This window comes from Pleurodeles waltl, chromosome 5, assembly GCF_031143425.1.
Source record: "Pleurodeles waltl isolate 20211129_DDA chromosome 5, aPleWal1.hap1.20221129, whole genome shotgun sequence".
Lineage (NCBI taxonomy): Eukaryota > Metazoa > Chordata > Amphibia > Caudata > Salamandridae > Pleurodeles > Pleurodeles waltl.
This window is the reverse complement of record NC_090444.1, coordinates 1,724,335,362-1,724,353,531: the sequence shown is the minus strand read 5'-3', so window position 1 is coordinate 1,724,353,531 and position 18,170 is coordinate 1,724,335,362. Positions and strand designations below refer to the sequence as shown.

At 44.3% G+C, this 18,170-nt stretch overlaps 1 protein-coding gene across 1 annotated transcript in view; it reads right to left on the bottom strand.

The window, feature by feature from the left end:
• The window catches only part of SUPT3H (SPT3 homolog, SAGA and STAGA complex component), a 1,211,638-nt gene that overhangs the window by 406,580 nt on the left and 786,888 nt on the right, over positions 1–18,170 (bottom strand). Inside the window, exon 7 of the mRNA XM_069236106.1 lies at positions 13,871–13,946. Coding sequence (XP_069092207.1) covers positions 13,871–13,946 — 76 coding nt within the window. The remainder of the gene's footprint in view (positions 1–13,870; positions 13,947–18,170) is intronic.

Here is an 18,170-nt window from a genome sequence, read left to right as displayed (position 1 = left end):
TGCATACCTCTGCCAACTAGAGACCCAATTTCTAAAAGTGACCAAGAATTACCACAATCAAACAAAACACCTAGGTAGCAGAATGCATCCCGTCTTCTAATTAGACTGCCCTGGCAGTTATAAAATTGCGTCTTACTGGATCTTGGCCAACTACCTTACTATGGAATTTTGTAAAGTTGGCACTCAAATTCAAAGAGTGCATAAAATCTACAATTAATCCATTACCTTCTGTAAACCCAGGGCAGTGTTAGACAAAAGGATTGCATCATTCACACAGAGTTACCCGGGGATGGGACAAGAACCAACACAAGGCATTTCACACCCTTCCACCAATAGGGATGCCTCCAGATGATTAATATATAGGGTAGTTCCTAAACACCAGGTGTAATGATTCTTGTTTTGCTACTATCTACTTATTGAACAAAACATGTAAATTAAGACACTGATCGATTGTGCGCAACCTTTTCCTAAAGCCATACGGGATGTTATTTTAATTTGTCCATGTACATAACTGGGTTAGGACGATCTCACCAAGTACCTTGACTACTATGTCCACAAGAAGATGTTTCTATAACACTGTGGGCCATTCTTATCTGCCTTCTTAAATACTGGGATGCTTGTGCAAATGGAACCAAGAAGTGGGGACACCAACAGAGATGGTCACATTTAGAACCTGGGTGAAAATCTGTACCCAGGTTAGTCTGTTCAATTTATATAAATCGCAAGGCACCGCGCCTGGGCCTGTGACTTTGTTCCTAGATAGCCTCGATTTTTCTTTGCTGACCTCGTCTAGGGTGAAAAGTTAAGATAAGGCCCTGATGTAGTAATTATGTCATACGGTGATAGTGAGGTATCTATATGAGTATACATTGTTTCAAAATGAACAGCCCAGCTTTCTTTAGAAATGTGAGAAGTTAGTATTAGGGCATCCTCAATACCTAGAATGTGACGAGTGACTAATTCCCAAAAAGGATTATGTTACCTACCCTGTAAACATCTGTTTGTGGTATGTAGTGCTGTAGATTCACATGCTCTGCATACTCCTGCATCTAGTGTTGGCTCCGGAGTGGTGCAAGTTGTTTTTCTTCAAAAAACTCTCTCTCTCTCTATATATATATATATATATATATATATATATATATATATATACACACACACTACATGCCATGAACAGATGCTTACAGGAGAATATAATCTGTTCGAAGGCATGTGTGAATGTAGATACACATGCTCTGGATAGACTGTAAAGCAGTCCCACCTCCAAATGGAAGGACCTTGAACTGGAAGTGTTGGTCTGCAATGGCAAACCTTAAGTATTTTCAATGTCCAGGGTGAATTGGAATATAAAAGTAGGCATTCTTTAGATCTGGGGCTGTCAAAGTCTCCTTTCTGTAGGAGTGGAATGATGACCTGAAGGGTAACCATATGGAAATGTTCTGACAGGATGTATCTGTTTAATGGTCTGGGATCGAGTATTGGCCTGAGAGAACCAACCCTTTTGTGGATAAGGAAGTTTAAAGTATACTCCTGTCCCTTGGTGTTGTAGTGGAACCAATTCTATGGCCCCTTTGAGAAGGGATTTGACGTCTTGTTTGAGTAGTGTCAGGTGTTCCTGAGATAACCTATGACAGCGAGGGGTAATACTGGGAGGAGTGGCGGTAAGGTCCAGACAATAACCATGTTAGATAAGGTAGAGGACCCATTGGTCAATTGTAATGTTGTCCAAGTCGGAGTAAAAAAGTTGGAGTCTTCACCCGAGAGGTGTAGGATGGGCGGGGGGGAAGGTGGAGGTAGTCACTGCTTGGCAGTGAAGGAGGAGCCATGTGACATGGTGCTCTTCCTCATCCTTTGTTACTAGTACCTCTATAAGAGCCTCTGTAGAATCCCCTAGAATAAGCGATTGAGGCTGCCTAGGGTGGGAGGTGGACGCTTCAGCGGTGGAGGGCTTGTAGGAGCCTCTGAACCCCGGGCGACGAAAAGTGCCTCTGTGCAGGGGATTGAAGGGCACCTATTGCATTTGCTGTGTCTGTGTCTTATTTAAGTTTCTCAAGGTTGGTGTCCACTTGAGGCCCAAAATTATGTTCCTTGTCGAAGGACGTATTAAGGCCTGCTGGACTTCTGGTTTAAAAGTGGAGCACGCAGCCAAGCGTGCCTCCGGAGAAGGATGCTGATATTGAGGCTGCTTGCTGCTGTGTCAGCGGCATCTGGGGCGCACCGCATTGAATTATTTGAAATTACCTGGCCCTCTGTGACTCTCTGCTGCCCCCTCTTACGCTTCTCCTCAGGTAAGAACTGGAGAAGCTCCTCCATTTCATCCCAGTGAGCCCGGTCGTACCGGACTAACAAGGCTTGTGAGTTGGCGATATGCAGTGATTTGCGGGCTGTGCCGCAACACTCGTCAGCAGCATCAATATTTTTACTCTTCTTACGAACTGTAGTGTAGAGCGGGTCAGAAGGTGCTGGTTTGTATTTCTTATCCACCCTTGGTGTGATACTCCTAGAGTGGGTAGGGGCCTTAAAAATCTCCTCTGCATGGCGAAGCATACCAGGGAGCATTGGAAGATATTGAAGTTCCACGTGGGTGGTGGTACGTGTATCAAACACAAAAGCCTGCTCAATGGGGTCATTATGCAGCTTCATGTTGTGGAATGCTGCTGCCCTAGCTACCACCTGCTGGGATGAGGTAGTGTCTTCAGGTGGTGGGGAGAGTCCGTCATTAGAGGGGATAGGGTCAGGATCATAAGCATCCCAAGGGTCTGGGTCATCTTAAGGCCCACCTAAATCCCCAGTAGAAAACAGAGGAGAACCCTGAGGAGTGTAATCTCCCAGTGTGAGTGAAGTGGGAAAAATGAAGAGGTGAAGAAGGAGGTGGAGGAAGAGGTGGTGGAGATCTACGTGGTGGATTGTTAGCCTTTTCATTGGTACTCTTTTTGGCTAGTAGAGGAACATCTAAATCCTCCTGAAAAGAAAGTTTCTGTTTGAGAAGAACAGGAGAGGGAGGCGTGGCAATAATACGTCCTGTACCATCTGGTATTTGGAGGCGGCACTGATGAACCTCCATGGTTTCTAGTATAGGCTCACTGGACAAGGGCTAGTGGAAGACTGGCCAGAGTCTCTATGCTCTGATGATTTCAGCTCAGATGTTTTCGGCACAAAAGATTTCGGTCGGTGTGGTCCGCACCGAAGTGGAGGCTGATGGTTTTCGGCTAGGCGCCGAGGCTCAAATTGAAACAGAGACGATTTCTCAGTCCGAGGAGAATGAGGCCGATGCCAAGGACGGGGCCTTGGACTCTGCAGATGGTTTCACTGCCAAGCCGGAGGGCAGGGCATTCGAAGTAGCCGATCGGTACCAAACATGGCCTGTTGGCAGTGGCGGACCGTCGACCTCGAGAAGGGATTGGGGAAGGTTTTTTTTTACAGTCTTATCATGGGTGGGAGGAAGCCACAGTACTCACACACTGGGCTGAGGTGATCTTGTGGCTCTCGAAGTCCGACTGGATGTCCGAGTCCAAACTAACTTGGATGGAGAGGGCTTCTTCCTCCTGCGCAGCCTTCTCTTGAGCATGCTCCTCACCAAAGACGTCCGGGGTGTCGCCGGAGTCTTTTGGGCCATTTCCATCCGACGTGCTCTTTGGTCCCAAAGGGGCTTCTTGGATCAGAAGGATTTACAAGTGTCGCAGCCAGCCTCTCAATGATCCAGGGAGAGGCAGAGGTTGCACACAAGATGCTGGTCGGTGTGCAGAAATTTGGCATGGCACAGAGGGCAAAAGCGGAACGGAGTCCGTTCCATCAGGGTAGCATTTCGTTTGGTGCTGTGTGAAAGGTAGGCCCGAGTTGGGCACTGGAACCGCAAAGGGCGGGCGGTCAGTGCCTGACTCAACAAATCCCAGGAGAGCGCTAAGATAGGAGAAGCGTGAGCGAGAACAATCCTGTTGAAATAGGGAAAGTGTAAAAGAGAATCGAGCAGCAGTGAGTAGAAAGACGGAGTTTAGACACACACGTCCGAACCCGGGGGGCAGAAAAAAAGCAATCCAACAAATGAGTCAATGCCAATGCGCAATTTCACCGAGAGGAGGAGACGTTAGATCCCATGACTCAGAACACTTGTTCAAAGAAAAACAACTTGCACCACTCCAGACCCAAACTCGATGGCAGGACTATGCAGAGCATGTGTATCTACAGCCATGCATGCTACTGAACACAAAGCTATTTTAGAGCACACTAGCTTGGAGTAGCTAATGCCAGATTTCCTCTTTAACTGAGCTTTTATGGTCCTTACGCACATTTTTGCATATTAAAGAACACCTTTTCACTATCCCCCATCTCTTGATTGTGTTTTTAATACGTTTAATAAATCATGATGGACCGTACAACAAGAACTCTCAAATCCTTGGTGATTTTGGCAGGGGCTGCTTTTGACACAGAGAGTTAGGGCCTTGTTTAGCTTTTCACAAATGCTCTTAAGAGATGCTAAAATTTCTGTATCCTTTATGTTTAGACATACTTTCAACTCAGGATCAATCCCTAAAAATAATCTGCTGCGAAACGACTCTGACACTACATTAGTCCATCTTTTTCTATGACCTTGGTCCTTCAATTTTATACCTGGGTCTAAAAAGTGACTCATACCCTTGTGGTGGTGTTCCCTATTCAATGACAGGGTAATTGGATTATGATCACCAAAGCCGCTCCATCTAACCTTAAAATCGTGGATCTTGTGACCGACAGGTGGCTGATACAAACGTCAGTAATAGACAAACTGTCTCTTCCTGTGAAGCTTGATCTAGCCAAACCAGTATTATAAACATCATGAACCTTAATTGGAAACATAAGATTTAAATTTTGTAACAGAGTTTAGCATGTCACCCTGACAAGTTTGTTCTATGTGAGCAGTCCTCCTACAGTAACTAGGAAAGTAGCACTCAATCCTTTGGCAGCTTTCCACACGGGGTGAAAGTTAAAATCACCCAGGATAACCAAGGATAACCAAGGTAAATGCTGACTCTCCCTCACTTGCTTGAGAAACTCTGCTAGGGACTGCATATAGTTTAAGTGGTTCTTGTGTGAATTAAGGTTATTAAAATTAACAATAAACAACCTCTTACCTTATGAAAATATTAACAAAACTGTCCCCAAGTAAGGGGAGCAGGTAGATAAACTAAGTCATCATACAGTTCAGAGACAATGAAACTAAGGGGGTAAGGCCTCCTTTGGCTCTTCCAGAAGAGGATGGGATCACTGGATTAAAAAAAACTTTAAAAAATCCTGAAAGAATGAATTGTTGACCTCCCATGTCTCTTGTAAACACATGATATTGTACTATTTAACAAAATTCACCCATAATAGATCATCCTGCGTTGACCCCAGTCCTGCGATGTTTCAAACTAAAAGCCTCAAAGAATGCAGAGGCTCTAGTATAGTACAAGAAGCCATGTCCAACCGCTCTATTTCTGTTTGACCCAGTCAATCAACCCGCTCCAAGGGACTGAAAATATAAAATCTGCTGTACAAGGGCACTATAAAGTTGTCCCCTAAGGCACAGCCCTGTTTATGGTGGAGAAAGGAGGCCATGGGACTAACTGCTGCGCAGGGGGTTTATAAAAAAAATCCCAATGGGCATACCTGAATCTCCAAAGGGGAAATCATAACAGAGGATAGCCAAAATAAACAGATGTTGCCAGCCAAAAAATCATGATTAAAATGCACCACAACACAGTCTCCATAATCACTGGGACCAATCTGTTAGGTTCATCTAACCATAACAATGTGCTGTTATAAAAGAAAGTGCCTGCCCCCATAGGTTTATTAAACCACTGAGTAACATTGTTTTTTTTTTTAATTCTTCAGAACTTTCTTATTGACCTTTCAACCTTTGAACGCTGACAAGTACTTCAACATAAGGGGTCACTGCAGGGGGTAAATTCATCGGAGGAGGGAGCACAGCTGAGGATTTAGGAGAAGACTCTCTCCTTATAACACAGTTTGTCCCCCCACCCCCACCATCTAGGACACAATATGAATATGGGATGGAGAACTAGGTGGGGAGACATACCCATGATTTTGAATCTGAGCATCAGATCTCTGGGGTAGATGGAATCTCCCTGCTTGATCTTGAGACCAAACCGGAGCCTCCCTCAAACTTAAAATTTGTTGGGACCGTGTTAGGAGATCAGCCTCCTTATGGCTTTCTTTCACGGTGATGAACCCTTTGGAGTTGAGAAGTGTAATAATATAAGTACTGGTGTTAGATATTGGAAAATAAGATAGTGCCTTTTCGATTACTGCAAGCCGAAGATTACAGCTTTTGAAAGAGGCTTTCAACAGAGACTCCATTGTACTATACAAATCAATAAACAAGGGTTTAATCACTTGAGTAACAATAGGTGTAACTTCCACATCCCCTTCCTCCCCAATGCTACTAAATTTTACTTGAGGACAATTCTCACCTCCCATGCTTAATGGTTGCAAGCTTGTGGCCGAGTAGCAAAGGATCCATCCGCATTCGGTTTATCAACCAACAGTAGAAACCATTACCGTGAGTCTTCCCCGGTTATAATGACAGACTCCTTCACAGTGTTCTCCTCATTAAATGAGGTTTTGGAAACCAGTTTATCTTCAGGTTTAACAGCAGCAGGACTACTTCCCATGAGTGGCACCTCCATGGGCCTTTTATTTAGGCCAAGTTCGTCCTCAGCGTTAACAATTTAATCCGTTAAGGCCCCCACAGCGGATGTCAAAAAGGACATGGACGATTTCTGGCGAGTACCTTTAGTGACATGCAATGACTGATTTGCTAAAGAGGGGTTTGAGCTTACGCTGGTCGTAATTTGCTTGTGTTTGCCTATGACAGAGGGCTCAAAAGCCAGACAAACAAGGTGTAGGGTCCAGTCTCGAATGGCTGCAGATGCGCCTGCTCTTGGCCCGGGCGCATCCTGCACTATGGCAACCAAAAGTGTGTTAAGTATTGCTAGCTAGAAACAATCAGCCTCCTCCAGCAGGTCAAGCGCCCAAAAGAATTGTGGGTGTTTGAGTCCATGCTGTGCCACACTCAAAACCACTCTTGTTTAGTAAGCCATCCTGGTGAAGCAGTTCCGTGCCTACTTATACAAGCTCTAACCTGAATAGGGTATACTTCAGCTGAGGTGCAATAGGGAATGATGTTAGACATAATTATCATATGAAGCTAATATTCCTTTTTAGCCTTCAGGTGATCGTTACAGGGTATATGGATACTCCATTTTACATACATACATACATATGTAAGTGATTCATTTTGTGTATGTCAATAAGAATAATATTGGGAGTAAACATACAGGAGCAACATTGAAATACCTAAGTTTGATGAGATTTAATGTGTTGATTGAATTATTTGCAAATTAATTCAATGGTAGAATTTTTTCACATGATAAGTAAAGCTCAGTCCCTCTGTAAAGCCAAAGCAAAGATGAGGGTGACGATGGGATCCCCAGGCGAATAAGACACCCTGAATGGGGGTTAAACTATATCTGAAATGAACTGCAAGGAGAAATCTAAAGCATTAGAACTGCACACGGCAACTATCAGGTATACAGTTATAACATTGCAAATGTATAAAAAATTACAGATGTCAAAGCAAAATAGTATCTCTTCAAACAGGGCTTAACAAGGATTCTCACAGGGCAACTCTTCTATCCACACTGTTTGCCAGAGCCAGGTAACCAACTCCAAAACCCTTGCCTACTAAGGTAATCTATGAGATTCAATGTAACAAAATTCTCTCTGGAGGCTTTAATTAAGAATAATACTGATCCACTGTTAAATGCCTATAGGCTTTAACATTCACTTTTCAAAATCAGTAAGTCATGCCCACTGCCTTTATCATAACTTTTCATAATAAGCAATCAGGCATGTAGCCTTCATCATTGGCTTGTCACCATAACCAACTTAAGCCCATTGTACTAAGCATAAGCTTTCCATAAGACAACCATTAACCATACAGTCATACAATTACAAATGTATACAAAATTACAGTTGGCAAAGCAAAATACTCTCTCTCCTAAGAGAGCCTAGTATATAATACTGCAGTGTATATGCCCTATCCCCACAGTTTGTTCAGTTAGATCACCAACACCAAAGCTCTTGTTTATTACAGCAATCTGTGAAATTCCTTAGAACAGAGTACCTGCCGACAGGCTTTACTTTAGCGCTGTTTAATAACAATCCATCCTTAGAAGCCAATTGTCTTTAACGCATACTTTTCACAATAAGTAGGTCGGGCCTATTGGCTGTTATAACTTTTTATAATAAACAGATCTAACCTATGAAATGCGGCGTGCTTTTCCCAATGGGCTGATGAAACCTTTACCCTTTAACATTGGCTTTACACTTTACCCAACATCAGCCTTTACAGGTGCACATAAACTGGCAACCACCATGCATACGGTTACAAAACTACAAATATGTAGAAAACGATAACTTTCAAAACAATGTATAGGCCATCTCAATAGGGCCTACCAAAAATCATCACAGCGAAACCCCCCCAGGGTTTGTCAAAGTGGGTGGACAACATCAAAACCCTTGCCTAGTACAGTAATCTGTGAGATTCCATGAGATACCCTTATGCAGGCATTAATATAGAGCAATAATTCACAACTAACTGCCTATCGAGTTTAACATACGCTTCTCACAATAAATATGTAAGCCCTAGCGCCTTTATAATACCATTTCAAGATGAAAACATGCAGCCATGATTGTTGGCTTGCCACCATAACCAACTCAGTCTTGCTGCAACAATTATAAAGTTTGCCACAAGCCAAAAAGTGCAATACATGCAGTCTTTTTACTAGTAGCATAAGATTCGGCCCAATCAAATCCTGTACCGAGGAGGGACAAGCATTAGTGCAGCCTTAGCCCCTCTTTCAGTAGGACTCTGAAACCTCTTTTCTGTTGATCACATAAGGTCACTAACAGTTAGACTGCCAAACCAGAGCTATAAATCCATGTAAGTTAATGACTGCCCTCCTTCCATCTATGCTGCTGCCAGAGAAAAACACCATAAAAAGTTAAAGCACTTTTTTCTGGAAGCATACAACTTCCGCCCATTCAAAACATTTACTCCTGGCTCCCAACATGTGGGCAGAGCCAAGCCCTTCTCCTGGTGATTCTCACATAATTGTCTGGCGACAAGCTGCGCTGCCAAACCAGACCATAAAATGAGAGCGTTAGGGGCAGACTTTGTCCCGCTAGTAGTTCATCCAAAAATCCAATTGACCTGTTGTCAGAAGAAGCTACAAAAAACAATTATATGTTTTTTTAGATCCCAGCTACGGTCAATGCTGAGGCTCTCTCTGAGGGACTTTCGCAATCCAAAATCTAAGTTCTTATAGTTGTAGCAAGAATTTGATTCTACTATAATAGTGATGGCTTTTAAACTGTCAAAAACCAAGCCCCGGGAAAGAGGTAGAGCTACAGTGTTAGTGGCTGTTAAATCACATGATCTGAGAGCATGAATCCCGAGAGCTGCCGTACAGAAAAAGGTAGTGAAATTACATGACTGGATTTTCACCATCAATTTGCACAGGAAGTGCCATCACTGTACGTCCCACCAGCCAACTGCACAAAAAGTGACAACACTCATTTCCTTCCAAAACCATTTTTAAAGGAAAAAGAGAAACAAGAGGACTATTACCCATCACCCATCTGACCAGGAAGAGACATCACTGGTTTTCTGCCAAAACCATCTCTATAAGAAGCCAGACAAGAAGACCTTAACTCCCATCATCCAGCTGCACAGGATGTGACATCACTAGATTTCTCATCACACACCTGCGCAGGAAGTGACATCACTGGTTTCTCGCGCCAAAGCCCTCTTCAAAAGAACACAGACACAAGGACTTAATTTCCCAACATCCATTTGCACAGGACGCGACCACTTCCTGCACGTTATCAACTCTTTGGGGTGCCCCTGCTCCCTGCAAAGGGCAGACACAGACAAGGGCATTTCCTGTTTGGGCCTGTTAGGGCCAGGAAAGGCCTTGGGCTGGAATTCGTTATAATGAAATGTACAATTAAGATATATTTATGTGCCTCATCTAGTCATCAATATTGCCAGTCCCGACAATCACACCTGGCCCTAGGCAACTCAAACACCCACATAACAATAACACAAAACATAGAGACAACCTTATACACATTCCAGTGACCACCACATGCCCTCAAACTACCATCTCTCGTGGTTATTGGCACACATGTAGCCAGGACACCACCAGACTGCAGTCTTCAGAAGGATAATAAAAGACAGCACACTTTTTCCAGGTATGCACTCAGTATTTGGAACAACATAGCCATATTCATTACGACTGTCCCAATACTGCTGTAAATTAGAAAATATTTGAAGATGCACCTTTTTAAAGAGCACTACATCCCAATGCATTAATAGTCCACACAAACAAGGAGCATTGGAAGCTGACTTTATCCATGGCCTTTGGTGCCTTCCCCCTGTGGCTACCTATTGGTCCAGAGTGTTCCAGGCCCTCAGTTATGACTGATATGACTATCACTATCCTCTAAGATGGCCCTGCTGGGTTTCACTCAAACTGTGCCACAGAGTGTGCGTAAATATGTGTCTATTGCTCTTGTGATGGCATAGTGCAGAGTTTCTTGTCACTGGGGTAGGAGTACTTCCCCAGTGTTGGCTGACTCGGGGCGTAATCCAATGTACTGTCAGAAGCAACTGGACACATACTATCTTCTCCTTCTCCCTGTGAGGGGGCAAAATCGCCCCCCCTGCATCATTACCTCCTCCAACTAGATGACAAGCTTCCAGACAGACAAACCAACTAGTAGTGCAGGTGTGGTGGTCCACTTTGCCACGACCTCCTACAACAATTGGGAGGCAACTGCTCTTCCGATTGGATGAGTCCGACTTTGTCAGGGGAATGGGGCTGGATAGGTGTCTATCATGCATGTGAAGATGCTATATATATATATATCAGGGTTCCGGAAACTCCTAATAAAACATACCCCCTCCAATAGGAAACTGTTTACATTCAATGTTTTCTCATGGTGCAAAGCATTATAATTGGGATTATTTTTTGACATTGTTATTTGCAGTTCCTGATCATTTGCTCAGGATATTATGCTCACCTGTTCTATAACGCGCATTGCTCAGTAAAATACTAATTTAAAAAAAAGAGTCCACAAACCAGCTATCTCTCCTTGTTAACTTCATGTAGGATTGGACCATGTATCGTGCCACTGCCTTTACTAGGTTCATGCTATAGAAATACCCCCATACATACATTACTGTTATTTTCCATGACTTGAGTCCTCATACTGTAGTCAGAAACTTAATACTAATGCTCATCATACAGGAGTTGAACACGACAGGAACAGAAGTCTCACTGGTTTTTACTGTGTTAATATGAGTGGAACATCAAGGGAAGAGATAAATGATCTCTCAGGTGAAATAGGCAACCACATTCTCAGATAATCTAGGCCCGCCTTGGGACTGATTTCTTTGCTGTGGGGGCTATGTGAGAATAGCTAGAGAACAGTCAATGGCGGAATAGTGTGAATGCAACAGGCATGCTATCAATTACCTTTTTTTAGGAGGGTAGTGGGGTAGTTTAGAAACTTTCAGTTAAGATGTTTTTGGTCTTTGCTTTCCCTCATTGCTACTTTGCAAGCTGCTGACTGACAATCATTTGAGCCTGTGGTTCCCGGTGGGGATCACCGCCACTTATTTTCGGGACCTGCACTTATTATTTTTCTGCATCCGACATTTACCGATAGCAAGAGAATGGAAAAATGCACAAAGCAGAAAGTCTGAGAAAGAGAGATAGAAAACCCAGCACAAAAAGGAAAAAACAGGAACCTGCAAGAATGAAATACAATGTGGAGGGAGTGCCTGGTAGTGGATTAAAGAGCCCTGAGGTGAAGTAAAGCCTCTGCAGCTTTGATATTTGGTGCGCTGACATCTTATTCCACCAGACGCAGGTTTCTGCGCACCAGTACTCATTCATTTACAAATTAAGCACTGGTGACAGTGAATGTTGAGCATAGATAAGAATACCTTTCTGTAGTATCTCAAGTCTTGTCTGGAAGTTCTTCCATTTCTGTTGAGGGGTTTCCAACTGTTACTCAGATATTTGCCTTATTTCGCTGCTATAGAACATGGGGGTTTTAGCTCTATTCAATGCTATCGTCAACAAAAAATATTTAAACATAGAGATGGGCTAACACAACTGCTGCCCAATGAAATAACTGAAAGAACAAAGGGGTAGAGTCAAAGTCCTCAGTTCAACTTACTATTGGACCCAAACTGAGCGCCGTGTAGCACTTGACTCTCGGGACAGTGAGGTGGAGCAAAGCTTACTCAGCGGAGTGGTATAGGACAGAAACTCAGACCTAAGCAAAGAGCATACCACTTAATAAATCAGTGTTCAGCTAGAACTTCTACTCTGGAAAGTACTAGTATTCAGATACAACTAGGTATAGAACATAAACCTACACTTGTGCACTATTAACGCCATGACCCTCTCGACCCTTCACATCAAAAGATCTGTATTACAAAGTCTCTCAGTAGTAAAGACCATTCCTATGGTGTTTGTCATTAAGTTCACAAAGTAAAACCCCTTCCTATTGTGTTTGTCAGAAATGTGACTTTGACAGCCCCTTCTTATTGTATGTGTCAGAGAGTACACAATGTGAGACCCTGTCCTACTGTATTTGCCACAGGTTACACCAAGCAAAGTTCTTCCCACCGCATTTTACATGGGGTCTGTGTAAACAATAACCTTAGCAGCTGCAACAAATTGAACTACTTATAAGAGTAATATCACAACTTCTAAACCACCAGATGTCTGTAGAGAAGGCCAAAGCCTGTCTCAATACTACTTTCACAGCCCTTATTGGTGATTACATGACACTCTGGCAACAGATGAGCTGCAAGCCAGGACTAAAAAGTGGTCGAAAACAAAAAAGGGTCCTTCAGACCACTTCAGGAGCCTGAAGGGAAGGGAAGCGAGGTTCAAAAGGGGAGAGAAAGAGCACCGCAAAACTGAACATGGGGTGGAAGTAAAAAGAGCACAGAATCGGGGGCAGGGAAGTTTCAAAATACAGAGAGTGGGGAAAGATGACGTCGGGTTAGCAGTAAGGATGCAGCCAATGGCAAAAGGGAGGACTGAGTAATGTGCGCGCTTGTAACTCTCTAACTAGTAGCCGAATGGACTTAAGGAAGAGATCCTGGGAGAAGTGGTTGAAGTCAGGCAACAAATTTGGACGGATGTTGGGAAAACAAAGTCCCTAGCAGTGAGTCAGAAGTACACGAAACAATGCAAGAAGAAGGGGGACTCGCACAGATATTTAAGGGAAGTAGTGGTGTGCGTTCCACTTAATTAACCCCCAACCACCCAACCACTGTCTGCACTTTGTTCCCACTCCCTTTTCTCCTCAATGTCAGTGAACAGCCCTGAGCTTCACTCGCCAGATAATGCCTAACTAGGAACTGTATGATGGGCTAATGAATCAGCACACCAAACAACACATGCCCCACTTCATGCCAATGAAATATAGCCTACATCCCCGAACATCACTCATGTCTGCCCAGAGATTACATAAGCCTTTATTACACATTACTCTGACGCTTTTCTTTTCAATGCTTTTCCAGACAACTGCGTGATCACACCCCACAGGCGACTTCATCTTGGTCGAGCAGCTCTTGGCATGGATTTCTGTCAGTAAACAATACAGCGATGGCCTCCTGCTCCGAGCAGGGCAGTGAAAGAGCACACTGACATTGCTCTGTCCGGACAAGGCCTGCATGTGCAGCTTTTACCATTGAAGCATTAGACACCACCAATAACATTTGAGCCTTTTGTTACATACTTACAAAAGCTTAATTGTCGACTCTCACAGAACTCCGAATATTGCGCCGAATCCATCAATCGAGTTTGTCTCTCGGCTCTCTACAAAAGAGGAGAATTGTGTTTATTAGCCAAATCACATCCTACATATACTAAAAACATAACACATTTCCAAAACATAGCAGGAGCAGTAAATTAGGGGTAACTCGGGCTATGTTAGGCTGGAAATTAATCAGGAAAATGATTCTTCTAGAAGTATAATGTGGAACATGGTGGCTTGGCAAAGATTCATTCTACTACAACAGAGATTTATAGTCAAGCTCTCTGTGAATGTTAAGGTTGCCCCAATGGCATACCTACACTGACGCAATTTGAAATAGCCAGGTTTCTCCTAGGTAATGCTTAGCAAGTGCATCAGAAGTCAAAGAAGAGAGGCGGCGTGGCTTGCGGCCATTATGGCAGACGCTTAAATAACAATAGGCCCCCAGCATGCCCACTAAGTCCTGTATAATCCTCCCTATTTGTAACCAATCACAGCTTCAAATGGCGCCCCGATAATGCAGATTTCTTTGGGGCATTGACAGATGCCCACATAGTAGCCTTGCTGCCTCTGGAAATGCAGATGCCTAACCCGACCTGCGTCACAATGTTGAGCATTACTTGGGAGGAGCCGGGAGGGGAGCACCACCTTGGCTGCAGCGGTGGAGTAGAAGCCTTATGTTGGACTGAGGTGACTGGTCTAGGTGAGTGGCGACCCGGTGTTCAAAGATAACACAGTCCGGCCCCTGGGGAGAGAGGCCAGATGTGGCCCAAGAGGGCTGGTGTTGCTGTTAGGGCCCGGCTGCCGCCTAGGCAGGTAAAACAGGCCTGGCTGAGTGTTGTACATATTACCACTCCCCCCCCTTCACTGAATTCCTCATTTGAACTGCTGCGCTTGTTAACATCTTAAGTTGTGGTTGGGGAACCAACTCTGAATCCTGCCTCTTATCTGTGACGCCCAGTGGTATATAGGATGAGACCAGATGGCAAGGAAACTTGTGTAGCCTTAACATAACTGCAGCTGACCATCAACAACAGGGGAGACTTGATAAAAAAAAATTAACTGATGTGAACTGTCCACCCCCGTTGGCGGACATTAACACGCCTGCCCTCCCCGACTACAACCTGGGCTACTAAACATGCTGACAAAGTGGACATAATCACTTCAAGTTCCACAGCCTGGAAGGATCTACATGTCCAGCCCGTTGGTGGACACTGCCCCATAGCTGTTTGTAGCCATGACTGGTCTCTTAGTGGCAGGAGTTCAGATTTGACATCTCCAGTGCCTCAACCTCCGGGCTGCTTGAAAGCAAGGTGCTAAAAGATAGGTTGTCGCTGGGGCGCCACCGGCCTATGATTGATAAAGTCACCAAATTGGATGCTACTGGGGATGCAGACACCAGGGGAGATGGCACATGGGAGGTGCATGCCAGTGGAGAAGAAAAATCCTGCATCCCGGACATGGCAGCCATACTACAAGCAATAGAAAGTTCTAAAAGGTAATTGGAGACCCGTGAGGTAGGCTCAGACCTGACAGTCTTTCGATAAGACCTTCAGAGTGCAGTAGACAGCGCCACGGATGAGGAGGGTAGAATTGGGGAGCTGGAGGACTTGATCTGAAACCTGAAAACTGAAGTTTACACACCGACCACCTCTAATAAAATCTTAACAGAAATTGTTGAAGATATGGAAAGTAAGTCCCACTGCATCAACGTTCGTCTGCTGGGCTTCCCTGAAAGAGTCAAAGGGACTCACCAAGAACACTCTCCTCTGTGGTTTCAGCCACAGATGCCGGCTGAAAAATGTTCAGCATGCTTTATAATAGAAAGAGCACATCAGACCCTTGCTTCGAGTCCTCCACCCAAGCTCTCACAAGCCCATTATAGCCAGGATCCCTAACCACAAGGAGCAAGATGCAATCCTATAAGCGGCACGTAAACCTGGACACCTTTCATGATTTTCCCAGACCACAGCAGGTTGGCGCAACAGCGGCAAAAAAGTCTTTTGAAGGGGTTAAACAGAAACAAATTGCTGTGCAATTGGATTACCACCTCCTGTACCCAGCTAAGTTGACAGTTGTCAATCAAAATCATTTTGCTTCAACACACCTGAGATAGCTTAGGACTGGGTGGGCAAGCAAAAAACACTGAGAAGAATCAAAGGCTCCTAACAATGATTGTCCGATTACACTATGGCGTCCAGTCCAAAGTCCAAGGAACAGATACAAAAACGTTGCAGATGTTTCAAAACAAGAACTACGAAGAGGGATCCAGTGCCTGTTCTCGCACAAAAACAGACCTAGCAGCTGACACCTTGATTGCTAGCATAAATTCTTTGAACACATCATAGGTGATCACAATTTGGTCACCCACCAACTTAGACAAACCTAACCCTAAACAAGTCAACTACGGGCGGCATACGAATTGAGATCGGACTAGGAGACGGCTTTTAGACTCACATACTTTACAGTCAGTTGATGCTCTGCAAGTATACTCAAATAATATACTGGGCCCCTCAGTTGATGCTGGTGAGGAGCCTAGATCGACTCTCTCGACCCACTCCTGGGTCATATCTACACTTTAATCTTCTTAAGGAAGAACTTAAGGAGTGGGGAATGGGCTCGGTCCTGCCAGACTCCACTATGACCAGAGGCCCTCCCTCCCCCCCTTTTTTCTTTTGATTTCTGCTAACATAAGAAGCCTGCATTACTGTTCAAGAGGTTTTGGGATGTTATGGTAGCATGGTTCCTCACCCGCTTGGCGAGACCTCCACATGTACCATACGACAGGCACCTTCATGTTCTCGAAGTATGGGCTGAGAATGATTTTGGATAGTTATTTATCCCTGTTATTGAACAAATACATTTTTACATGGCATCACTAAACACAGATTTACACCCATCGTAGCTGAGATGTACCTTATTGATCCAACTACACCAGATAGGCAATAACAAAAGTCTCTAGAGTCTCTACATGTGACTACTTATATAAAGTAACATCACAAAACAAAATAAAATGATGGACGGAGTGTTGAAACTTTTCAAGCACTCACCCCCAGTCACAGGTTAAATCCATCGTTATTTTGCTTGCCACGTCACCCCAGTTTGGACCCAGCCATATGCAAATCAGTCTTGAACCTGTTCCCCATGGGAACAGTCCAGCCCCAACTGCTAGGCCAGGTCATCCCTGGACAGGAAACAAGCATCCTGGGACTGGTTTCAGGGTATCACCCTTCATCAGCCAGGCTAGATTGAATCCAGTGGCAGAGCAAGCAAGGGACCCACATCTGGGCACTTCTATCCATCACCTTGTTTGTTTTTTGATTCATAATCAAAAGTCACATCTACTGGCCTTAACAGTGTCTATTCGTAATACATTAGTCTTACAACCTTTAGCAACCACCATTAGGTTAATTAAAAGAAATCTGCTTAAAGGGTTTAATAAAACATGTACAATGTTTGCCATTTACAATAATCCAGCCAAGCCTATTAGATTTGTCACAGCCTTTCAACTTCACACAATGAACATTTCAACCACATTACACACTTATTGTAAACTAGGGTGCTAACTAACATCTCAGGACCTACGACACAAAGGGTCCCAGACTTCCAGTTGCTCCTGGTGACCCATACAACACAGCAACCCACTTGGTGGTGCCCCTGCTCCTCGAAAGGCTCCACAACCAGAAATAGGCAAATCTGTTTGGGAAGCCCTCAGGGTCATAGGTAGCGTCTTCACCCAAATGACTTTTTCTCAAAACCTTTGAGGCAGTCACAGACAAAGACAAAAACCCTTCCTTTTCCTTTATTTTTCTTGTGTCTCCCTAAGTGGATTTTCACTGCTGTCCCCCCAGTCTTTTCCTGGGGCACCCATGCACCTTTCTCCTGACTATGTGTCAGTCCCAAGACCCAGTGGTCATGTGACACCTCCTCTCTGCTCCTCCCTTAGGCTAGAGAGGCTGGGTCGAGAAAACCAATCTCTCTGACTTACCTCTTTTGATCATAGGGGGGGGTACAGAACAGGAGCGCAGTCAGCTCTCTGGGTGCTTGACCATGCAAAAAACCTCAGCATCATCCTCGACTCAATGCTCACCATGACCAGATAGGTCAACTCTGTCACCTTCACTTGCTTCCACACCCTAGGACTCGTACGAAAGATCTTCAGATGGATACCAACCAACTGCCGAAAAAACGTAATACACGGCCCAATCACGAGCAGACTTGACTATGACAACGCCCTCTATGCTGGAACCTCCAAGAAGAACCTGAGCAAGCTGCAACAAATTCAG